The sequence below is a fragment of the Sphaerodactylus townsendi genome, linkage group LG03, assembly GCF_021028975.2.
Source record: "Sphaerodactylus townsendi isolate TG3544 linkage group LG03, MPM_Stown_v2.3, whole genome shotgun sequence".
Lineage (NCBI taxonomy): Eukaryota > Metazoa > Chordata > Lepidosauria > Squamata > Sphaerodactylidae > Sphaerodactylus > Sphaerodactylus townsendi.
The window spans coordinates 78,182,257-78,203,328 of record NC_059427.1 but is presented as its reverse complement, the minus strand read 5'-3'; the positions used below and the strand labels follow the sequence as shown (position 1 = coordinate 78,203,328).

The 21,072-nt window shown below is 41.3% G+C and overlaps 1 protein-coding gene across 1 annotated transcript; it reads left to right on the top strand.

Annotated features, from left to right (window-relative positions):
• Positions 1-548: 548 nt before the first annotated feature.
• Positions 549-20,174, top strand: SAP30L (SAP30 like). The gene is made up of 4 exons (XM_048489851.1): positions 549-917; positions 2,659-2,781; positions 11,902-12,000; positions 15,454-20,174. The coding sequence occupies exons 1-4, from the start codon at positions 732-734 to the stop codon at positions 15,577-15,579; spliced, it is 534 nt and encodes a 177-aa protein (XP_048345808.1). The 5' UTR covers positions 549-731; the 3' UTR covers positions 15,580-20,174.
• The last annotated feature ends 898 nt before the right edge of the window (positions 20,175-21,072 follow it).

Here is a 21,072-nt window from a genome sequence, read left to right as displayed (position 1 = left end):
GCGGAGCAGGGCCGGTTGTGCGAGTGAGTGAGCGGGGCAGGGAGCGAGGCGTGCTGGCGGCTCCCTGCGTCCCGGCTCCCTGGCCTGGGCTCGGCGGCGCCCTTGTCGCTCGCAGAGACGCAGCAGGCAGGGTCTGCCTGACGAGGCCGGCGGAAGGGGCCGGCAGCCGGGCACGGCGGCAAGTACCGGGCTGCCGGCTCCGGAGGCGCAGAGCTGGGAAGCCCGAGGGACGCCTTTCTGTGCCGGGGGGCCGTTGCCAGGAGGTCGGGAGGCGACAGTTGCTGAAGAGGCTCCCTGCCTCCTCCTCATTTCCCGCGCCGCCACTCCCGGAGAGCGGAGTGTGTTGGGGTGTCGCGTGTGGAGAGGGGGGTCCCTTCTGTGACTGGGGCGTGTTGATGGTCTGCGGGTGCAAAGCGAGTCCCTGGGCGGCCGAGCGAGTGAGTGGCCCCTGGGGGGAGCTGACCCGAGAAGCTGTTCCAGAGGTCCCTGTGGGCGCGAGGGCTGCGGGGGGGAATTGGGGGGTTTCTCGGAGGGTTAACGGGGGTGGGGGAGTCGAGCGTCCCTGTCGGCCGCCTGCTCATGATGCCCTCTTAAGAGTAGGTGAGTAGGCCGGAGAGACTCCGAAGTGTGCCTGGAAGAGGAGATCTTGGGCGTCCCGGCAGAGTTGGTCCGGGCCGGGAGAAGCGCTATTTGTTTCGTCGCCTGTCTCCCGGGGCTGGTGGGAGGCTGCGATGAATGGTTTCAGCACCGAGGAAGACAGCCGGGATGGGCCTCCCACCACCCCTTTTTACGGACAGAGCTGCTGTCTCATTGACGATGGGGACCGCTGTGTCCGCCCGGCTGGCAATGCCTCCTTCAGCAAGAGGATCCAGAAGAGCATCTCCCAGAAGAAGCTGAAATTGGACATTGACAAAAGCGTGAGTTGCGTAGGAGGTCCTTGCCTTGTTGCGCTGACTAGACTCTCTGACATTGTGTTCCGGTTCCTACACCTAGGTTGCTTTTGTAGTAGTTGCTATGTTCAATGGTTCTAAAAACTATCAGTGGGTATTTGTTGCTCTTATAAAGCTGCCGGAACCCCTGTAGTTGCAGATTAGCAATATTTTAGCAGTCATTTGGTTACCTTCATTGTAATTGATAAGAATAATCTGATGGGCAATTTGATTTGGTGAACCCTAACCCTTTTCTTTTTCTTGGTGGTTTTTATTAATAACGTAGAAGCCTGAGCAAAGATAGATTTTACTTTCCTGTGGTGAGGTTTGCTTTAGTATCTAACAAAGAATAGATGGTCTCTTCGAAACCATATTTTGTACGACCTCTTCTTTACAAGGAGGCTGTGATTTGAGCACTGTTTGTCACTGTAATTTAAAAACTGCTGCATGCACATCCAGCAGTAAGTGAAGTTAACAGATACTGACAAGATTTTAAAAAGCTCTAGTCAATTGATCTTGAAATGTAAATGCATTTATTAGTTATATGAAAGGCAGAATGAAAGGAACTGATCAATAGCACAAAGTTAACAACATATGGCGGGGATAAGCAGTAACAGGAATCAGAGAAGATAGACAACAGCATCAAAAGGTAGGGTTTTAATGTATGTCTGGGTTGTCAAAAGGTGTAACAACTCCTACATTTGTAAGAGTGCAGATTGGATGGACCTATAGTGCTATATAAATAGTGTAAACATGTTGCAGGCAATAACTGCTTGGCTGTATGAATTGTGATCCCCATAATAGAGAGCTGTTGTAAATAGCATATGTTTGTAACTGATTTTATCAAATATGCTCCTGTAATATTAAAACAGTTGCGTTGAACCAGTTCCTTCAAAAACTGTAAATTTCCTGTGCTAAACTGATTGAAAACATCTTTCAAACCAGAAATCTGCAAGATGTTTATTTCTTGGCTAACGTCAAGTAGACTTCTGCCAGGCAATTAGTGTTAACATTAAGTGACATCTGTCACATCAGGCTTCCAAAGCTAGAGCACCACTGCAGATGGCAGTAAGTATTGCTGTGACTAGCCATTGTAGTGGCACTGCTGTGTAAAATGATATTTGGTTCAGTCAGAAATATTAAACTTGAAATCTCAAATGACAAGATAGCGAAAAGAAATTATTATGCCCTTTTTGCTATCAGTTTCTGTACTGTTAGGTCAGTCTTGCAGTAACAGTTATTTTCAGGCAAGTCATTTCCCATATGCACTTATAAAGACCACTGTAATACTGAGATATATGTACGGTGGTCTATATACTGTTAAATTTTAGGTCAATTGTTACATTTATCATAGCATTCACCCGCCTCTTTCAAGGGGAAGAAGGCAAGTTGACAGCTGAAAGAGAGCATAGTGAAAGGAAAGTTGCCTGGTTTGATCTGTTAATACTATTCAGCAGAAAGAAACTGCCACACCAAAAACCTTAGGAACCACTTTTTTCGTTGAGTACACCATAGATCCTATGATATTTAATTGGGGTACTGGTTCCACACAGCTGCTCATTGCTCCCCAGGCCATTGAGAAGAGCTACTTTGTTCAAAAGAAACAAAAAAAATGAGCTTGCAGAGGTAATATTTAGCAATTTAATACTTGTTTAGTATTTTGTTATAGATTTACCCTATACTAATTCTAACCATATGTCATTTTCTTCCATCATCTTTTTATTTTTAGGTGAGACATCTATATATATGTGATTTTCACAAGAACTTCATTCAGAGTGTTCGAAACAAAAGGAAGAGAAAGACCAGTGATGATGGTGGAGATTCCCCGGAACATGAGATAGATGTCCCAGAGGTACTTACTGAAATGTTTTGTTGTTTTGTTACTGTTGCCCAAATGTTGGTTTTGGAAAACCTTTTCTGACATAGGAAATACTTTACCTAATGGCCCAATCCAGATGAAGGGGGATGAATGCATTTATGAAGGTGGTGCGGAGATTCACCAGCGGATTTGCCCTTCCCAGGATGCTTACCCTGACAGAAGGGCAAATGTACTGGTGGGCAGCTACTTCAGCCCTCCAAAATGGCCAGATGTAGCACTGAACACATTGTCAGTGCTCCCATGCTGCAACCTGGCTGATCCAGTGTGGCCGGTGTGAGCCAACGTTAACTTCCATCCAGCCTTTGCCTCCAGGTACGCTACTGCCCAGACATGGGACTTATGCCACCCTTTCGGGTATGTAAGTTCATGTAGCCCAATGGAGGACTTTCTGTTGATGGGACGGGGGGTGTTGTTTTTGGTTTTTGCCTCCCTGTGCAACCAAAAAGTCATCTGGACAGGGTAGGATGGCATAGCAGCAGCGGTGTCTCCACCCACCTGGGCGTCTGGATTGGGCTGCCCATTGTCTTGGAGATTCCATCTTGTATTTATAAAACTTGTTTCAACCATGTCAATAGTTTCAATACCAGGAGAGCCTTAGTGTGCCCCTTGAAGATTGACTTTTCTGTGCCCAATTGAAGGTATCCCAGCAAGCTAGTCTGTAGTCCCGCTATGACTATCTGTCAAGGAAGACTCCACAGTCCCCTTCTACTTGAATTGCTTATTGATTCAATACACTCATAGAAACTTCTTCTTTTTTGTAGTTTATTTTGTAGTTTATTACATATAACAGGCAAGCTTACAAGTTGCTCTAACTAATTAACAAAAGAAAACTTCAGGAAAAAACGAACTGGGCTTCAGCTTCAGTTAAACCCTCACTCACTAACTGCCCTTCCTGTGTTCTGAGCCACATCCTCCAACTGACACTTTCAGAATGTTCCTGAACTCTTCACATGCCCCTTTTCAGCTGAAATTTAGGGGCTAAATGTCTCAAAATTTCAGTTAGATCCAATCATATCATACAGGCAATTATATATAATTAACCATTACCCTGACGACGTAGTGCATCAGCAATAATATTGTCCCTTACCCTTTACGTAATGCAGAATCTCAAGATTCACTTAATCTTGTAGGGGCTAAGGACCATCTCAAAATCTGAGGCATTGCTGTTTCTCTCTTTTCTCAGTGCTTGTTTTAGCCTTTGACCTAGTAACTACTGCGTTCATTTGTCTAGATTGGTACAACACATCTGCTCCAATTATAAAAGGCATATCAGAAACATCATGTACAATGGCATATATGTCCTTTTCAATTCTGGGAGTCTGGATATGAATCAAGTACTAAATCTAAAGTACATAGGGGGTCCCTTCATATGGGGTAACCTGCCATCCCTTCCACACCAACTGATGAGCTTATTTGCTTTAACAACTTTCTGTTGATAGAACTTATATCTGCCCCTGTGTCAACAGAACCTTCCACCCACAACTTCCCCCCAAGTAACACTTTCATAGCCCTGAGGATCCTCCAACCCACTGTCTCTGTTCCTCAGATATCCACACTATTTACATCAACCAGCTGCTTAACTCTCCCATTCTCCTCTTTGGTTGCTTGTTCAGTGGATTTAACAAGTTCCTCATCACCAGCATATCTCTTAGTTGTCAGGCATGAGTTTCTCCAGGACTTAGCAGAGTTCTTCATCACCACGGTGACCTGGCTCTTCTCCTTCACTGGAACAAAGCAGAGGAGACTACCTGGTGAATCATTACTCTCCTCCCAATCCTTCATTTTGCACCAAAACCGATTATTTCCAACATGGCTTGCACTCTTGTTTCTCTCTTATTTCTTGCACATTTGTGATTTGAAGTGACCCCTTTCTCCACACCAAAAGCAGATTATATTCCTTGGTGGCAACCTTATAGATCTCAGCAGGTTTACTGGGCCTTGGAAAGAAGTCGCTTTCTCTGGAAACCAAACTTTTTTCTCCATCTTTACCCGTAAACTCAATATTTCTCGGGTTGGTTTTAAACAATTCTCTCTTCTCTGATACAAAAGCGTGCTGGTTTTTGCTTTCCCTTGCTTTTCACGGCGGCCATCTGGTCTCTGAAAGCAGCCAAGTCAGATAAATCTAAGTTCTCTTTAAGCAGACAAGAGCTGAGATTTCTTGAGGGAGGTTCAATGTGAAAAATTGCTCTCTTACTTTGCTTATCAAGTTGCAAAAGTCTTCTATGGACTGAACCTTTGCAGCTCTCTATACCATTGCTGAACTATAAGTTTTCAATCCCGGAGCCATAAAAAGCAACATAGCTCTCCTTTCCTCTTGAGGGAAAGCTCCCCTCAGTTCTTCTCTCCAACTGGATCCTCGGATTTTTTTCCAAATCTGGCTAAGGCCTGCCTTTTTTAAAAAATTCTCATAGGTGGCTTCTTCCCCAAGTGTAGCCAAGTTCACCCTAATAACTGGAAAGACTAGAATCTCCAGCTAGCATAAGAGCCGTAGCAGCCCTCACTTGCTCTCTTCTGGGAACTTCATTTTCTCTCCAAAGGCAGCTTCAAACAAAGCTAAAAACTTTCCACTGACTCACCCTGCTGATACCTGGGGAACTGTCTCTTCTGCCAAGCTGCAGTCGAAGCTCCCTCTGTCTATCCACTGCATCAGCAAGTTCATGAGTGGTTTCTTGTGCGTGCATAAGCGTTTGCAGCATCCTCATCCATCCCCTCAGTGTGCTGGTTGAACGGTACTGAGGAATGCGTCTCAATATCTATACTGCTTATCCCGATCTGGTTGCATTAACTGCATGGGTGAGTCCTCTAGGGTGTACTACAGACCTTTCTTGAAGTCAGGAAATTCCTCATCCATGTCTCTCAACTCCTTGCCATTCAACTTGGCTGTCCCATGAGCTCCCAGCTCTTGAGCTACCACTCTGCTGCTTGATTCTGGCTCAGCTTCAGAAGAAAAATGGTGTGCATATTCTGAGCTCTTCCAGGTGTGACCTGCACTTCATTCCACCTTTTTTAGATCGAGGTTTCACTTACTGGTTAGATCCATCTGCACATTCAACTGAAATCTGTGTAGTTTTGTACTAGAGCAAATTTACACTCTTTTGCTTGCCAACAAAATGCTCACTGGAGTGTATTTCCAAAATCCCTCAGCTTGCCACCATGTCAAGGAAGACTCCACAGTCCCCTTCTACTTGAATTGCTTATTGATTCAATACACTCATAGAAACTTCTTCTTTTTTGTAGTTTATTTTGTAGTTTATTACATATAACAGGCAAGCTTACAAGTTGCTCTAACTAATTAACAAAAGAAAACTTCAGGAAAAAACGAACTGGGCTTCAGCTTCAGTTAAACCCTCACTCACTAACTGCCCTTCCTGTGTTCTGAGCCACATCCTCCAACTGACACTTTCAGAATGTTCCTGAACTCTTCACACTATCCATTAAGAGGAATAGCTAGGAAGGGAAGAGAACTATGTCAGAATTTGATTAGCATCAGCTATTATATTAGGCTCATTCTTTCTTCACTGTGGCCCAACTTACATTATAGTGTTTGACAAGGAATTGTCAATACAAGCTTTCTTATGTAGTTGGTCCTGAAACTATAGACTATTTGAATTGTCATAACTGAAGCAAAGTCTTAGAGAGGTTTTATTTTGATTGAGTGATCTACTCGTTTGCACTTCCAAGCTTTTCTCTAGTGATTTCTTTCTGTTTCTGTGAAGTGTTCCATCTGTATCTTAGCAGTCAAAGCTTTATGTGCTATAACATGTATCTGTTCCTGGCATTTTGTTTTTTAAAAAGCCATAGAGGAATACACATCAGGAGTTCCATAAATACATGTTGTCATTTGGTTCATATTGTCCAATATTTGATTCATGTCATTTTAAAACGATATTTGATCACTTGTGTACTACTGTATATTTTTCTGCTATTCTGTGCTTTGAAGTCACTTTGCTGAACAAGTAATTAAATTGTGGAATTAAGGGAAAATCCATTTTCAGAGGCAGGAAACATTTTAATACCAGTGTTAGGGGAAGGCCTTGACCTCCAGGACAACTAGTTGGCCACTGTCTGAAACAGGATGATAAACTAGATGTGCCAGTGATCTGTTCCAGCAAGGCTGTTCTTATCTTCTAATCAAGTGATGATAAAGAAGCCTAAGCGGCTCTGAGATTTGATGCTACTTTCAGTAGACTAAAGTAATGTGGATAATTTCCTTAAACATGAGAAGTATAGTAAATTCCATTTTATCTTTATGTGAGTCTAATTGAATGCTGTAAAATAATAACGCTTCTTTTTTTCCTTTCCTCCATTCAAGGAGGTCAGTCGGTGTGCATAAGTGATGTCTGGTGCATTGATTGTCAAGTTTCCTGGCAGAACATGAGGGTAGTGCTGTATTAAGTAGCAGAGAATGCTACTTCTCTTAGAATATCACACATCCAGCTTTTCAGTTTTTATTTCACTGGAAAACTTTTAATTCTCACATTACTGTTCAAATAGTATTATGAAACTACTCCTTTTGGATGAGTTGGAAGTCATTCCTTATGTTTTATGAGTCAGGCAGTATTTTTCATTGCTTATATTAAGTAAATGCAGCTTAGTTGAAAGGTATTGAATTTCATGAAGTATTATTTTCATCCACTTTCTCCTAAAGTGAGAAGGCTTGGATTGATGCTCCTACACCCCCCTGTCTAGGCGATGGGTGTATTTTGGCCCACCCACGAAGACTAATAGACTCAGAGAGGTTCCAAGATGCTCTGCGGGAGACCCCACCCACTGGCGGTACACTTGATGAGCTGGTAGAGAGCTGGGATACCAGGCACTCTGAAGCCATTGAGGCTATCACTTCAAAGGGCCCTCTCCGTACCCATACCAGTCCAGCCCCTTGGTATACCAAGGAGCTGAGGAGGATGAAATGGGATCTGAGATGGCTAGAGCGAGTGTGGCAGCGGGTTCTTGACGAAGGGTCAAGACACTCATATCGATCGTTTATGAAATCCTATGAGAGTGCTGTGAAGGAAGCGAAGTGGACGTATTTTACTTCCACTATTGCAATGGCTAGTTCACGCCCAGCGCAATTGTTCGGTGTGATTCGGACGCTTACAACCTCAGCTATGGGTCCTAAAAGTAATGAATTGGCATTAAGCTGTGAGGCATTTGCAGACTACTTCATGCACAAGGTCTTGACCCTCCGCCAATCCCTTCTACAGTTGATACAGTGAGTGAACTGGAGGCCCCTTGGCCGTCTTTGGGTCCTTGTTTGGACCGTTTCAGCCTACTCAACCCGACGGATGTGGATAGGACGCTGGATGCTGTACGATCTACCACTTGTTCTTTTGACCCATGCCCTTCCTGGTTGGTGAAAGCTGGCAGGGAGGAGCTACAGAGCCACCTGTTGAGCAAGGATTTTCCCGGGTTGAGTTAAAGAGGCAGTGGTCCGCTTGCTCCTGAAAAGACTGTCTTTAGATCCTAGGGCAGTGGTGGCGAACCTATGGCACTCCAAATGTTCATGGACTACAATTCCCATCAGCCCCTGCCAGCATGGCCAATTAGCCATGCTGGCAGGGGCTGATGGAAATTGTAGTTCATGAACATCTGGAGTGCCATAGGTTCACCATCACAGTCCTAGGGATACAGCCAATTACGGCCCAGTTTTGAACCTCCCATTTCTGGGCAAGGTAATTGACCAAGCAGTGGCGGATCAGCTCCAGCAGTTCCTGGATGATGCAAACGTATTGGATCCCTTCCAGTCCGGCTTCCCTACTGGTAATGGGACCAAGACGGTGTTGGTTGCCGTCATGGACGAACTCCGGCTTCACTTGGACAGAGGCGGTTCGGCATTGTTGGTGTTAGTAGACTTCACCGCAGCGTTCGATGTTGTAGATCATCGATGTTGTAAACCTTTTGGCCCACCGCCTTGCTGGTGTTGGAGTTAGGGGGTCAGCCCTGTGTTGGCTGTCCTCATTTCTCCAAGACCGGGGACTGCAGGTGGCGGTCGGGGATGACATTCCATAGTCTATGGGGTGCCGCAGAGAGCGATCCTCTCCCTGATGCTTTTTAACATCTACATGCACCCCCTGGCAAGTTTGGTTCAGAGTTTCGGACTGTGGTGTCATCAATATGCGGAAGACACGCAGCTCGTGTTCACAATGGAGAGCAGCCCGTCTTCGGCCCCTGAGGCTCTCCAGCATTGTTTGGACGCTGTTGCTGGTTGGTTGAGTGCGAGTCGGCTGAAATCAAATCCTACAAAGACGGAAGTCCTGTGGCTGGGTCGGGGAGAGTGTCCAGTGTCCTTTGGCCTGCCTACGCTGCATGGTGAGGCTTTACAGTTGGCCTCATCTGCCAAGAGCCTGGGGGTGATTCTGGACCCAGTACTATCAATGGAGGCCCAGGTCACCTGAACGGCTCAGTCGGCTTTTTTCCATCTGCAGCAGGCATGGCAATTGGCCCCATACCTCTCTCGTCCTGATCTAGCCACTGAGATTCATGCAACGGTCACCTCCAGGCTAGACTACTGTAACTTGCTCTATGCGGGCTTCCCTTCAGCCTTGATCCGGAAATTGGAACTCGTACAGAATGCGGCAGCCAGGCTTCTTACAGGAGCATCTAGCAAGGACCGGATTACTCCGGTCTATACCATCTACACTGGCTGCTGATCGAGTTCCGGGTCATGTTTAAAGTGTTGGTCTTGACCTTCAAAGCCATTCATGGCCTTGGACCTTCATACCTACGAGACCGCCTCTCCCCATATCGCCCCGTTAGGCCCCTCCGTTTTGGAATTGGAGGAGGACCTCCTCGTGATCCCTGGCCCTAAAGCTATCAGGCTGGACTCTACAAGGGCCAGGACCTTTACAGCCCTGGCCCCTACCTGGAACAGGCTTCCAAGGGAGATCAGGGCCCTGTGGGACCTGCAGAGTTTCCACAGGGCCTGTAAGACGGACCTGTTCCTCCAGGCATTTGGCCAGCCTGGTTAAATACATCGCTGCCATTTCATCTGACCTCCCATGGGCGTAATGGTAGGGAGGGGGGAAGGGTGGAACACCATCTGACGCTGTACAGTTCCGGGTTTTATTGCTGCTAATCAGTTTTATGTTACGTTTTAAGCTGTTTTTATCATTGTTGTTCACCGCCCTGAGCCCCTAGGGCGAGAGCGGTTTAGAAATCAATAATAATAATAATAATAATAATAATAATAATAATAATAATAATAATAATAATAAATGGAAATGCTTCTTTAAGCTTAGAAGGAGATTTGTGCTTTCCTGTTCAGTTTGCATTCCTAAAATATTTTAAGAGCTGAGGGATTGTTCAAGATTCCTTGTATCATTTTAATGCCTCAGTGAAGTAACTTAAATTAAGGTATGACTTGTCAAAGTTTTCAGTGGCCAAAGTCTTCTTGGATTTTGCTGTTCCTTAGTAATTTATAGTCCAATATAATTTTTGGGTTGCTTTTCACCTGTAAAAAGCCTTGCAATAATGTTTTGTGGAAAGCACTCCAACCACAACATGACTTCCCAAATCCACAAAAGACTCTTGTACTGTTATTGATACTTGCTGTAGCCACCCAAAGCTAATATAGGTATGAACATGACTTTAGTGTCCTTAGATTATGTTCTAAACTCAGTGCACTTCTTGCCATACATATGTGTCCTAACTGATAGAGCCTTGTTTTAGTGCATATCATTTACTTCCTGCTTCCCCAAACAGTACAATTCCTTTTCACCCTAAATTCCAATATCTCTTCTAATTGCCTAACCAACTACTGAACAGAATGGGAAAGTCTGGATTAAAAAAAACTTTTCTGAGTATAACAGGCTTGCTTTTGGGAGCTTCAAGATAAGCTGATTTTTATTTTAAAATTTTGTGGTAAGGTCTAGAAAGTGAAGTTATGTTCACTTTAACAAGAGAACCTTAATGTGGCCTTTATGCTGAAATTCATATAAATAAAAACTGTGCTGTGAAATTTTTTTTTTACTGGAATATCATTTAATTTGTTGTATAAGCAGAATAAAAATTGGGACTATAAACCTAAATTATGGGAAGAAAAAACAGAATTTGTAGTGAGCAGCTCAAACTGCTAAATGTGTCGCTATTCCTCTTCTTATATCCAGCATCTAATGAAAGTGATTCTGGTTTCAGAGGTCTGCAGTCTTAATTCCGAGTAATGGTAATGCCTGAATGTGGTAATGTGGGTTCTTTAACAAACTTAAGTTTTCATTTCCATGTAACTGGGATTCCATACTAGGGTTAAATCATTCAGAGGTCAAATAAAATAACTGAAAGCCTTTGACAATATATTGAAACAAATTAATTAGATTGTAGACTTATAAAATCAGAAACTTTTCAACTATGCTCTGTACATGAGGGGAAGAAAATAGTGCATAGTTTCTAACTAGACACTAACAGCCCAATCTAGAGCTCCAAGTGGGCAGGGACAGCAGTGTTGCTGTGTCGCCTTGCCACCTCCAGAAATCTTTTCAGCAGTGTGGGGAAGTGAAAAATAGAACAAAACCTCCCCATCACCGGAAGCCCCTTGATTGAGCTACATAGACTTACACCACCCAAAAGTGCTCTGGGCCACAGTGTAGCTGGAGGCAGTGCCAGGTTCCAGTGGTTCAGGAGTGCTGAAGACCACATCTTGGCATATCAGAGGACCGTGGCAGCTGCCTGCTGGCATGTTAACCTCTCTACCAGGGTAAGTGCCCCAGGGAAAGCAAATCTGCCTTCATGGCCTCGTGCCACCTCCAAACGTCACTTCCATCATCCCCATCATCTGGATGGGGCTGTTATGGAGTTCAGTTTAAAAAAAAGCCTACTAATCTGATGGTGATTTCTTACTTTGCACATACCTCCAGTACAAAAAAGACTACATAATGTCTCCAGTACAAAAAAGTCATTTAAAAATACATTTGAGGGAGGAGGGGGAGGTTTGGAATTTAACAGTATTTTAGTGACTTGTTCAGGTGTTAGTTAGCTACATCTTGGTCTAAAACTAGTTGGTTTAAAATAGTAGGAGAATGCTTCTTTTGGGTTCTTATTTAGGACAAGGACATAACCATCTGCCTTTTCTCTGTGCATCATGTCACCTTTATTTTACAGGTTGACTTGTTTCAACTTCAGGTAAACACACTACGCCGTTATAAAAGGCATTACAAGTTGCAAACAAGACCTGGCCTCAATAAAGCTCAACTAGCAGAAGTAAGTGGATTGGAAGTTTTCCATCTGCTAATCATAAAACAGAATGTATAGTCCCTCGCCAAGAATACTTATTCATTCTTGATACTGAAGTTTACAGTAATTATCATTAGTTGTGTTTGGTGACATCTGCAAATTTTTAGTTCTTTTCAGCTGTGTGCATGTTATATCTTTTACACAGGAAAAAATGGGCAAGGGTTTGGAATGTAACTATATAAAAGAAACTAATTTTTTTCTCTTTTGTCCTCCCTGGTCCTTCATGTTTTTAAAAAAATGCTGTTCAAAGATTGCCTTGAATTTGGTTAAAATGTCCACTGAAGGAAGGATTCCTGGGAGCTGGAGGAACATAATGAAGGGGGAATTTGAGGCCTGCTGCAAAAAGGGAGAACTGATGAAAATCACTCCTTTTTCCTCTATGGGAATTCTCCACAACCTACAATAAGCTATTGTCTTCCATTATTCAGTTAAGGCAAAGCAATTGAATAATTCTGTTGCACAGCTTTCTATGAATTATAATTTGTGTAGCATTCCAGAATACTTAGAGAATTTCTTTTAATCATAGTAACTCTTACAGTAGTCCTGTAAAACAAGCTCCTAGTTCATCTGGAGCTGCCCAGATCAGTTGCTAATCTGCTGAGATGGTGGCAGGTCATAGCTCTGAGGTGGCTACCAAAATGAGTTGCAACTTCTGCTCTTTCAAACAGTGACTCCTTGGTAAATCTAAGTATCCCCTTCCTACCCCCATCTTAGTGTGTAGTGTGATTTACCTAGCAGACTTTTATTATTGTATTTTTAACATGTTCGTCTTCCTTGAGTTTACACAAGCAGAGGTCTAATCTCAAAAGGAATTTAGCTTCAGATTGTATCGTACATTTCACATTTTCTGTGAAACTTGGGAGGGTCCATCTGTCATGCTTAGAATTGGAAGTGGCCATACAGGCCATCAAGCCCACCCTCCTGCTCAATGCAAGATCATCCTAATGCATTCCTGACCTCTGCTTGAAGGCTGCCAGTGAGAGGGACTTCACCACCTACTTGGACAGCCCATTTCACTGCTTAACTACTCATACTGTAAAAAGACAAACAAACATTCTTCTAATATTCAACTGGTGACTTCCCACCAGTAATGTAAAGCCAACAGCAACAGCTCCCTGCCCTCTTCTAAGTGAAAGCTTTCAAATCATCCCTATCCTTATGGGTACAAAGAGAATGGCACCTTATTGTAGGAATTGCAGGTTTAAAATATATATATATGTTTTAATTGTATAATTTCTATTATATTCAATGTATATTCACTGCTCTGAACCCTGCTCAACAAGAGAGAACAATTTATAAATTGAATAATAGTAATAAAAAACAATCATGTGTGTCTATCCCCCCCCCCACACACACACACCTCCTCTTCTCCAGACCAAATGTCCCAAGTCCCTCAGAACTTGGTCTGCAGACCCCTGATCGTCCTTGTCACTATTCTCTGCACCTTCTCTCTTTAGTTTACATAATTTTTAAACTGAGGTTTCCAAAACTGCACACATTATTTCAAATGCAGCCTGACCAATGTGGAGTAAAGTATGACATCTTACAGTTTCCTTGTTACGCCTGTGTTGATACTCCCCAAGACCGCAAGAGTATTTTTTTGTTGCTGGTACACACTGACTGTTCATAATTAGTTTACAGTCCATACCGCAATGAAGCACTTCTGCCTAATATCTGCTTCTATAAGGAAAAACGAAAGCAGTCTTGGGGTGAGTTGCAACCTGAATTCGATCTGAACAGAAATCGAGTTCAGGTAGTTGGATCAAGACTGACTCAGCATTCCATCCTTCCGAGGTTTGTAAAATGAGTGCCCAGTTTACTAGAAGCAAAGTGTAGAGTCCCAGTGGTGGCGAACCTTTGGCACTCCAGATGTTATGGACTACAATTCCCATCAGCCCAATTGGCCATGCTGGCAGGGGCTGATGGGAATTGTAGTCCATAACATCTGGAGTGCCAAAGGTTCGCCACCACGGGGTAGACAACTGGGGAAGGCAATGGTGAACCTCCTTGTTAGGCAGTCTTGCCTAGTAAACATTGTGATGTAACATCACCCCATGGGTCAGTAATGACCTGGTACATGCACATTTATTTTTGTAAAATAAGGGTTCCCAACTCTTTCAAGCTAGTAAGCACCTTGTGAAATTCTGACTAGGAGTGGTGGGTACAGCTACAAAATATCTACAAAAAGATAACCATAGAATCTCAAGGAGTGCATTGACACATAACTCTGTTAATAACTCTGAGCCCTTCGGGGGTAGGGCGATTACCAAATCGAATAAATAAATAAAATAAATAAATAATAGTTTTTCAATGTTTCAAGCAATGTTGTAACAGGATACATTTTAAAATTAACACATTTAATTTTTATTCTTGTATGCACAGAAATAATATCTTGCAGTAGCTGAGAAACACTTTCTGGCAGTATCTGTTTACATTTTGCAGGCATCTAATATAAAAGGGAAAATACTTTTCCTGGTCAGCTCTTGGTTAGAAACTTTGTTTCATGCCCCCCCCAGTTTTTAGTCTGCACTTTTATTTGTAACAATGACAGTTGGCACTGAAGAACTGGTGAAAACTCCTTGCACATGTGGACAGTAAGTGTGGTTCTGGCCAGATTTTGAAAAGTGGACAAGCTTTGATGGGATGATGTTTCTGTCAACTTCCATTTGAATTACAAAAATGCATTAAACTGGTAAGTTCTTATGACTTCAATAGAAGTTCCAGTTAGGTACATTAAACATTTTAGCCAGGCAGCCATATCATGTTGAGTTAGGATCAGATCTCACTGTTTTTGGAATTGTTCTGCTTGCCTAGGTAAATTACGTTATGTAATGCTACTGTCTGTATTAAATAAATATGAAGTTCTAAAATCCGCACCTGGCCCTTCCCACTTCTAGAAATACTTACAGATGCCAGAAAAGTTGTCAACAGAGCCACAATGATTCCTGAAGTAAATCTTGCCTTAAAAAGCAGTTCATGTATTCCACAGGATAAAATACTTCAGTGATTTCCAGTGCTCCCCAATAGCTCCCATTTTTTTAATTGGGAAAATTGAGACAAAATATTTAAAGGGGGGGCTGAACTTGTTCCTCCGTCCCCCAACCTGGGCCTTCACATCTGTACTGTGGACAAGAGCTAAAATGTCTGAGTAGACTGAATACTGTGGTGATGGAAATTATCTTCATGTTCAGTGTAGAATAAACCTGTTATTTCAGATTTTATTAAAGCCATTTCTTAAATTTGAGATCTGCTTTACAGATATATAGAAAGTATGGTTATGATATTAAACATTGATGTCCAGTTTACCATGGCAAATATTTACTTGTATTTAACTTTAAAAAATTCAACACAGCTATGACAAAACTGTAGCTGGTGTGTTAGTCCATTATTTATGTTTTTCTAATTTACTTGCTCTTCCAGACTGTCAGTCGACACTTCAGGAACATCCCAGTGAATGAGAAGGAGACACTTGCTTATTTCATTTATATGGTGAAGAGTAACAAGAGCAGGTTGGATCAGAAGTCAGAAACTGGCAAACTAGAATGAAGGTTAGGCAGGCTTTGGACACTGTGATATTTTAAAAAATCAGGTGTGTTATGAAGAACTGTTAAACACTTCTGTAAAGTGTATACTTGAGAATATAGAATACTTCACTCCAGGATGTGTTTGATGACTTCTACTATTTCATCTAACTTAACAGTATCACTGGGAAACTCCAATAAGTCAGTCAGTGATTGCCCAGAGGACTGAAATCTATATTTGAGTATAATACAAGCCCCACATGGGACAAGATTACCATTTATGGATTAGACTGTATCACCCGTATATACTGGTACAGGTTAGGTATACAACACTGGGATTCCTACACAAAATCTGGTCTGGCTTCTATTTCTGAGTGTGCTTACCACATACACACTTTTTTGGTTGCAGTCTATCTGCATCTATGAAAACAAGGGAAACCCACAAGTCTCCCAGTTTTTGTGTGTATGTGGGTCATAGTTTAGGAATGCTATAACAGCCTGACTTGCTTATTTGCTGAACTGTTGGAAACATTGTACTGAATTCACAAAAGTTATTAAATATTTCAGGTTTTTCCACATTTTCTTAATGTATGCCGTTTAACAGAGAGATAGTAACATTTAGATTTTTACGTACTGTTCTTTTTAGCGTTCAGTGTGTACATTACTATAATGCTAAAAGTTACTTCTCTTCAGTTGGTGTGGGCTCTCAGTAAGTACATGAAACACCAGATCTTAGGTTCAGAATAGTTATTGTTTCTAAGCCATTTGAATTGCAGTTTGTCTAGTTCTTACAAGACGTATATTCACTGTGCAGGCCTAAGCCTATGGCATTAATGGCCCATTTGATGCTTGAGTCTATAATTGAAATAGGAATAGTAGCATTTATTCCAGTAGACCAATATTGGCTGTTTTTCACAATTGCATCTGCCCTGATATTTGGCAGTGAGAACTGGTGACAAACCATTTGTTTTTCTTAGCTGCACTTTCTGAAGTTTGCAGCAATAATCTAACGATCATTACTATTGTGATACAATTTCCATACTGTTCCTCACTCTGTTATATCTTAAAGTTCCATGTAGCTTAAAATGTTAATCTGTAAAACAGACCTGCAAAGCAAACATAGCCCCCAGTCATGTATTTTGACCAGGTATTTGATAATATCTTCACTTCTTTTCTAATCACAAAAAGGCAGGAAAAGTCACCGATAACAGACTACTGTACATGACTGCTGAACTGCCATGTGGTCTATAGACACCTAACTAAAATAAGCCTTTCCCAAAGAACAGGTTGTAACCTTCTTCTGGTCACTTTGTATTTTATTCACCATGAACTTTGAAAGTGTTAACATCATCTCTCCTTTACTGCTGTAGTCCTGGAAATAAACTCCACTGAGAACAATTGGCTTTTATGTTGCATAAAATGAACTGCTTCAAAAATAATTAAGTTTACTGTGAAGGATGGGCAAGCTCTCAAGCATTCAGGTAGCACTCTGATCATGGGGTTTAATTTTTTAAAAAATAAATTTGCTTTGGATAATTATTACCTTTTGAAAGATGCTCCTTCATTCAGTACATCTGGTTTTGCCAGTATTTAGAAATATAGCAATGTCTGCTTAATTTTTTAGTTCTGGCAATGTATGAGAAAAAACAGCATTCATTCCTTTTACAGAGTTAATGTACAGCTGTTTGTGTTTATTTCTACTGAAAATAGATGTTCAAGAAACAGTATGTTACCAATGTACCTAATCACTGAAATATCCCTATTAATTGGATTTTTTTCACTTAGCATCATTGCATATGTATGCTTAAAATTCTTTTGCATATATAAGTACCAGTGCTTAAGTACTGATTGGTGCTTGGTGATTTAAAGCTGATTTAAAGTATTGATGCTTGGTGATTTAAAGCTGACCTCACAGTGTTGCTTCTCCATTCATGGAAAAAGCGAAGTCAAGCCAGCCACCATCTTCTACCATTCAAGCCTTGAGTTTGTTTCTCAAGCTCTTTGAACTTTTGTGAATTCAGAATATCTGTGTGTGCAGTTTGACTATAGCATGAGTCTCTTCTGGAAGACAAGAAACATGTACATCTTTCCTAGACCAAAAATAAAATCCATAGTGTTGGCCTGCTTGTAAAGCAGCATGTGCAGCACTGTTTCAGCCAGCAGCAGAGTGGTCTGCAGGACATGTGATAGCAGGTGCTTGCCTGTTCAGCAGCTGTTTTGCTTGATTTGATCTCAAGATGATTGTTCCCCAAAGAAATCAAATGAAGTAAAATCTGCCTGTTTTATGATATGCTTCCAATGATTATCAGACTGAGGGATCTCATCATAGAATCTGAGGAATTACTGATGTCATAACTCTCGACTCCTGTTGTCCTTGGGACATCTATACATGCCTTACTCTCAGCTTCACCAACGAGCGTTAAGCAAATGTCGTGGTGGATAGGACAGGCCACTTCCATGGCTTCTGATCCTGATAACAGCAATACCTATATTCAGGGAGAAGCCTGTTGTTCTTGAACATCTAGTGTTGTATCTTTGAAAACACCACGATGCAGTTGTTTAATATAATGGCAGATTATGCTGCATGCCATTTAAGGAAACTTTCCAATTCCTTATGGTTTTAATAAAACCTTCATCAGCATTTTTGAGCTTCAAAGGGTATGAATCCTTAAGCAATGGCTAAAATAAATACAATATGTAAGAACAGAGTCACATTGACATGTTCATTCATACAAACTGGTGGGTTACATTTAATCTTATATCATGTATGGATTTCACATGGAGCTATTCAGCAATGAACTTTGGCTTGAGAGTGGCTTTCCACATTTAGAGATGAGGAGTGGAAGATGATATTGCCAGCCAGTTTTCTTATTTGAATGCAACTTGCTCCAAAGTAAAAGGACTGTTCAAAGCCTTCAAACCCACATAAGAACCCACTTAAAGCTAGAAGAAGGGCCATCGTTATTCTTAATGGGCTTTGCATCAGAGCTGAAGACCTTAATGTGGCACATCTTCTATAATGAGGTTAACTTCATCAAAGATGGTGATCCTCGGTGCATTATTTGTTATTGTTATTGTTGTAGTTCTACTAGTGCACGAATTTTTGTTCATCCCTGGAGTTGAATGAAGGAGAGAGAAAAGGGAAGGGAATGTGCAATGGCAATTGTAGTACTGGAATTAGATAAATACAGAGTGCAATTTATAGCAATCAGACCCTTATTGGAGAGCTTTTCATCTGGCTGATTCAGCTTCCAAGACTGTTTCTGCAGTGTGTAAATATTGCAAAAGAGACTCCTGTGTTAAAGTTCAGATTTTGTCTTGCAAGAGGCTTCATGAATTATGATTCAGAAAAGCAGCCTTGCCATTGATCTTATAAAATTCCTAGTTCAAAAGACTAAATCAAACAAATGATATGGTCTGCCACCTGAAACATTTGTCAATAAAAAACTTCCTGCATAGGCCAGCAAATAAATAAATAAAATTAAGCCAAAGTAGCCCGTGGCTAGAGTATTTTTACACTTCAAAAGTAGAGTAAAAATAGCCATGATGTATCCCAGAAATGTTGATGATTTGTCTGAAAAAATCTTACTAGACAGTATTCTAAATTTTAGATAAATGCAATATTGTGGTAAGGAGAAGGGTGGGAGGGAAATTGGGAGCCTTGCACTTTATCATGTGTTGATAGATCCTAATGTAAATGTAAGTAAGATGGGAACCCTTGACGTGTAATTGGAAGTGATAGGAAAAAAATGCTTAGATAAAGACATTTGTCTAAATCGCAAACTATCATGTGCAAGTACATGAGTGGTGCTTCACCCTGTGTGCTGAGATGAGAGACTGATGAATCTTCAAGCCAACTATCTCAAAATGAACATTTCAATCCCCGCAGAATTGATTAAAGGGCCTATTTTGACAAAGCAGCTTATTATTTCTCCTACACATGTTGTCTCACACTGTCTGCTATGATGCTAAATGTTTTGAATTTTTTTTTCTGTAGATGTCAAAAAGATGCAAGGTCATTCTTTCTCTTCTATAGCATTTATCCATACTCAACAATTTATTAATTGTGTTTTTAATTTTTAATGTGGAAGGGAAGGGGTTTATGCCTTAACTCAGAATTTCAGTGAAATCACATTGTGAAATGTTTAGCAATAGCTTTTTCTGCACATTGTGTTTTTTTAAAAAAAAAAACCTTTCCAAGATTTATGCTTGTGACCTTTGCCTTTTTATTGCATTGCCTTCATCCCTTTTGACATGTCCTGCTGCACAGTTGGGAAGACACCTAAGCATATTGGCAAAATTTATTTTTAAAAGCCCCTTTGAATTATAATGGACTTACTGGAACAAAGCAACTTCCCTTCCTCTTCATTCTGGTGGGCCTTCATGTGTTGTGCTGAAACCTATGCCAAATGTTTTGGGTAAACTTGTATTTTTAATTGTGAAATATAACTGTGTACTCTTAAAGCAATCTAGTAACTTATAGTGAATCTGTAGAATTATTTTCTCCAAGCTGTATAGTACACCCTACTTCCACTGTGTATGAAATTTTAACTCTGTACTGTTCGATAAAGATATAAATGCCTAAGATGCATTTTTAATAAATCATCAGTTGAACAATAAGCTGCATTTGTTTTACTCATTTCTGTTGTATTGCTTTTTGTATTTGCGTAGAATGCCAATCCAGAATTAGAAACATAAATCCAAATGGATTCAAGTATTACAGTTTTTCTAAGCATGCATAGATTTATTAGTTATTTATAGTCTGCCTTTCTCACTTGGACTCAAGGCAGATTACCCTGTCTGAGTTGATACAGTCAACAAGCTATATTATTTTGTATTTGTATCATTATGTTTTAAACTCTGTGAGCCACCCTGAGGCCAACCCTGGTTGAGGAAGGTAGCATACAAATTTAATAATTATAATCAATATATGAATATTCACTGAAAAAGGTATGAGACAGTGGAGAACTGAACTGACAATCGGAAATGAAGCGAGGAATTTTCCAAGGGCGCTATTGCCCTTACTGTTTATTATCACCATGATCCCACTAACAGTGATTTTAAAGAAAACAAAGTTGGGATATCAAATGGTCAAAGACTCAGAAAAACTCTAACATTTGCTGTACATGGACGATTTGAATCTCTACGGGAAATCAGACACAGAAATCCAGTCACTAGTGAACATAGTCCAAATATTCAGCGCAGACATTTCAATGGAGTTTGGCCTGGAAAAGTGTGCCACTGTGACAATAAGGAGGGTCAAGATCACCCAAAGTGGTTGCATAGAAATAGCCTGAAGGCCAACTCATCAAGTGCAACCAAAGGAAGCCTATAAATACCTGAGCATTTTGCAGCTGTATAACATCAAGCACGATCAAAGAATCAGTAAAGAATACACCCAGAGGGTCAGTAAAATTTTGAAATCCAAATTAAATGGCAGAAATAGCAACAAAGTCATCAACACCTGGCCCATACCAGTCATCAGGTACACAGCCTGAATCATAAACTGGACACAGGC

Bases quoted from the DNA above. Each gene is read 5' to 3' on its own strand.
- SAP30L (XM_048489851.1), top strand. From the start codon at position 732: ATGAATGGTTTCAGCACCGAGGAAGACAGCCGGGATGGGCCTCCCACC. The intron at 918-2,658 runs GTGAGTTGCGTA...TTTTATTTTTAG, and splicing joins AATTGGACATTGACAAAAGC to GTGAGACATCTATATATATG. The intron at 2,782-11,901 runs GTACTTACTGAA...TTTATTTTACAG, and splicing joins ATGAGATAGATGTCCCAGAG to GTTGACTTGTTTCAACTTCA.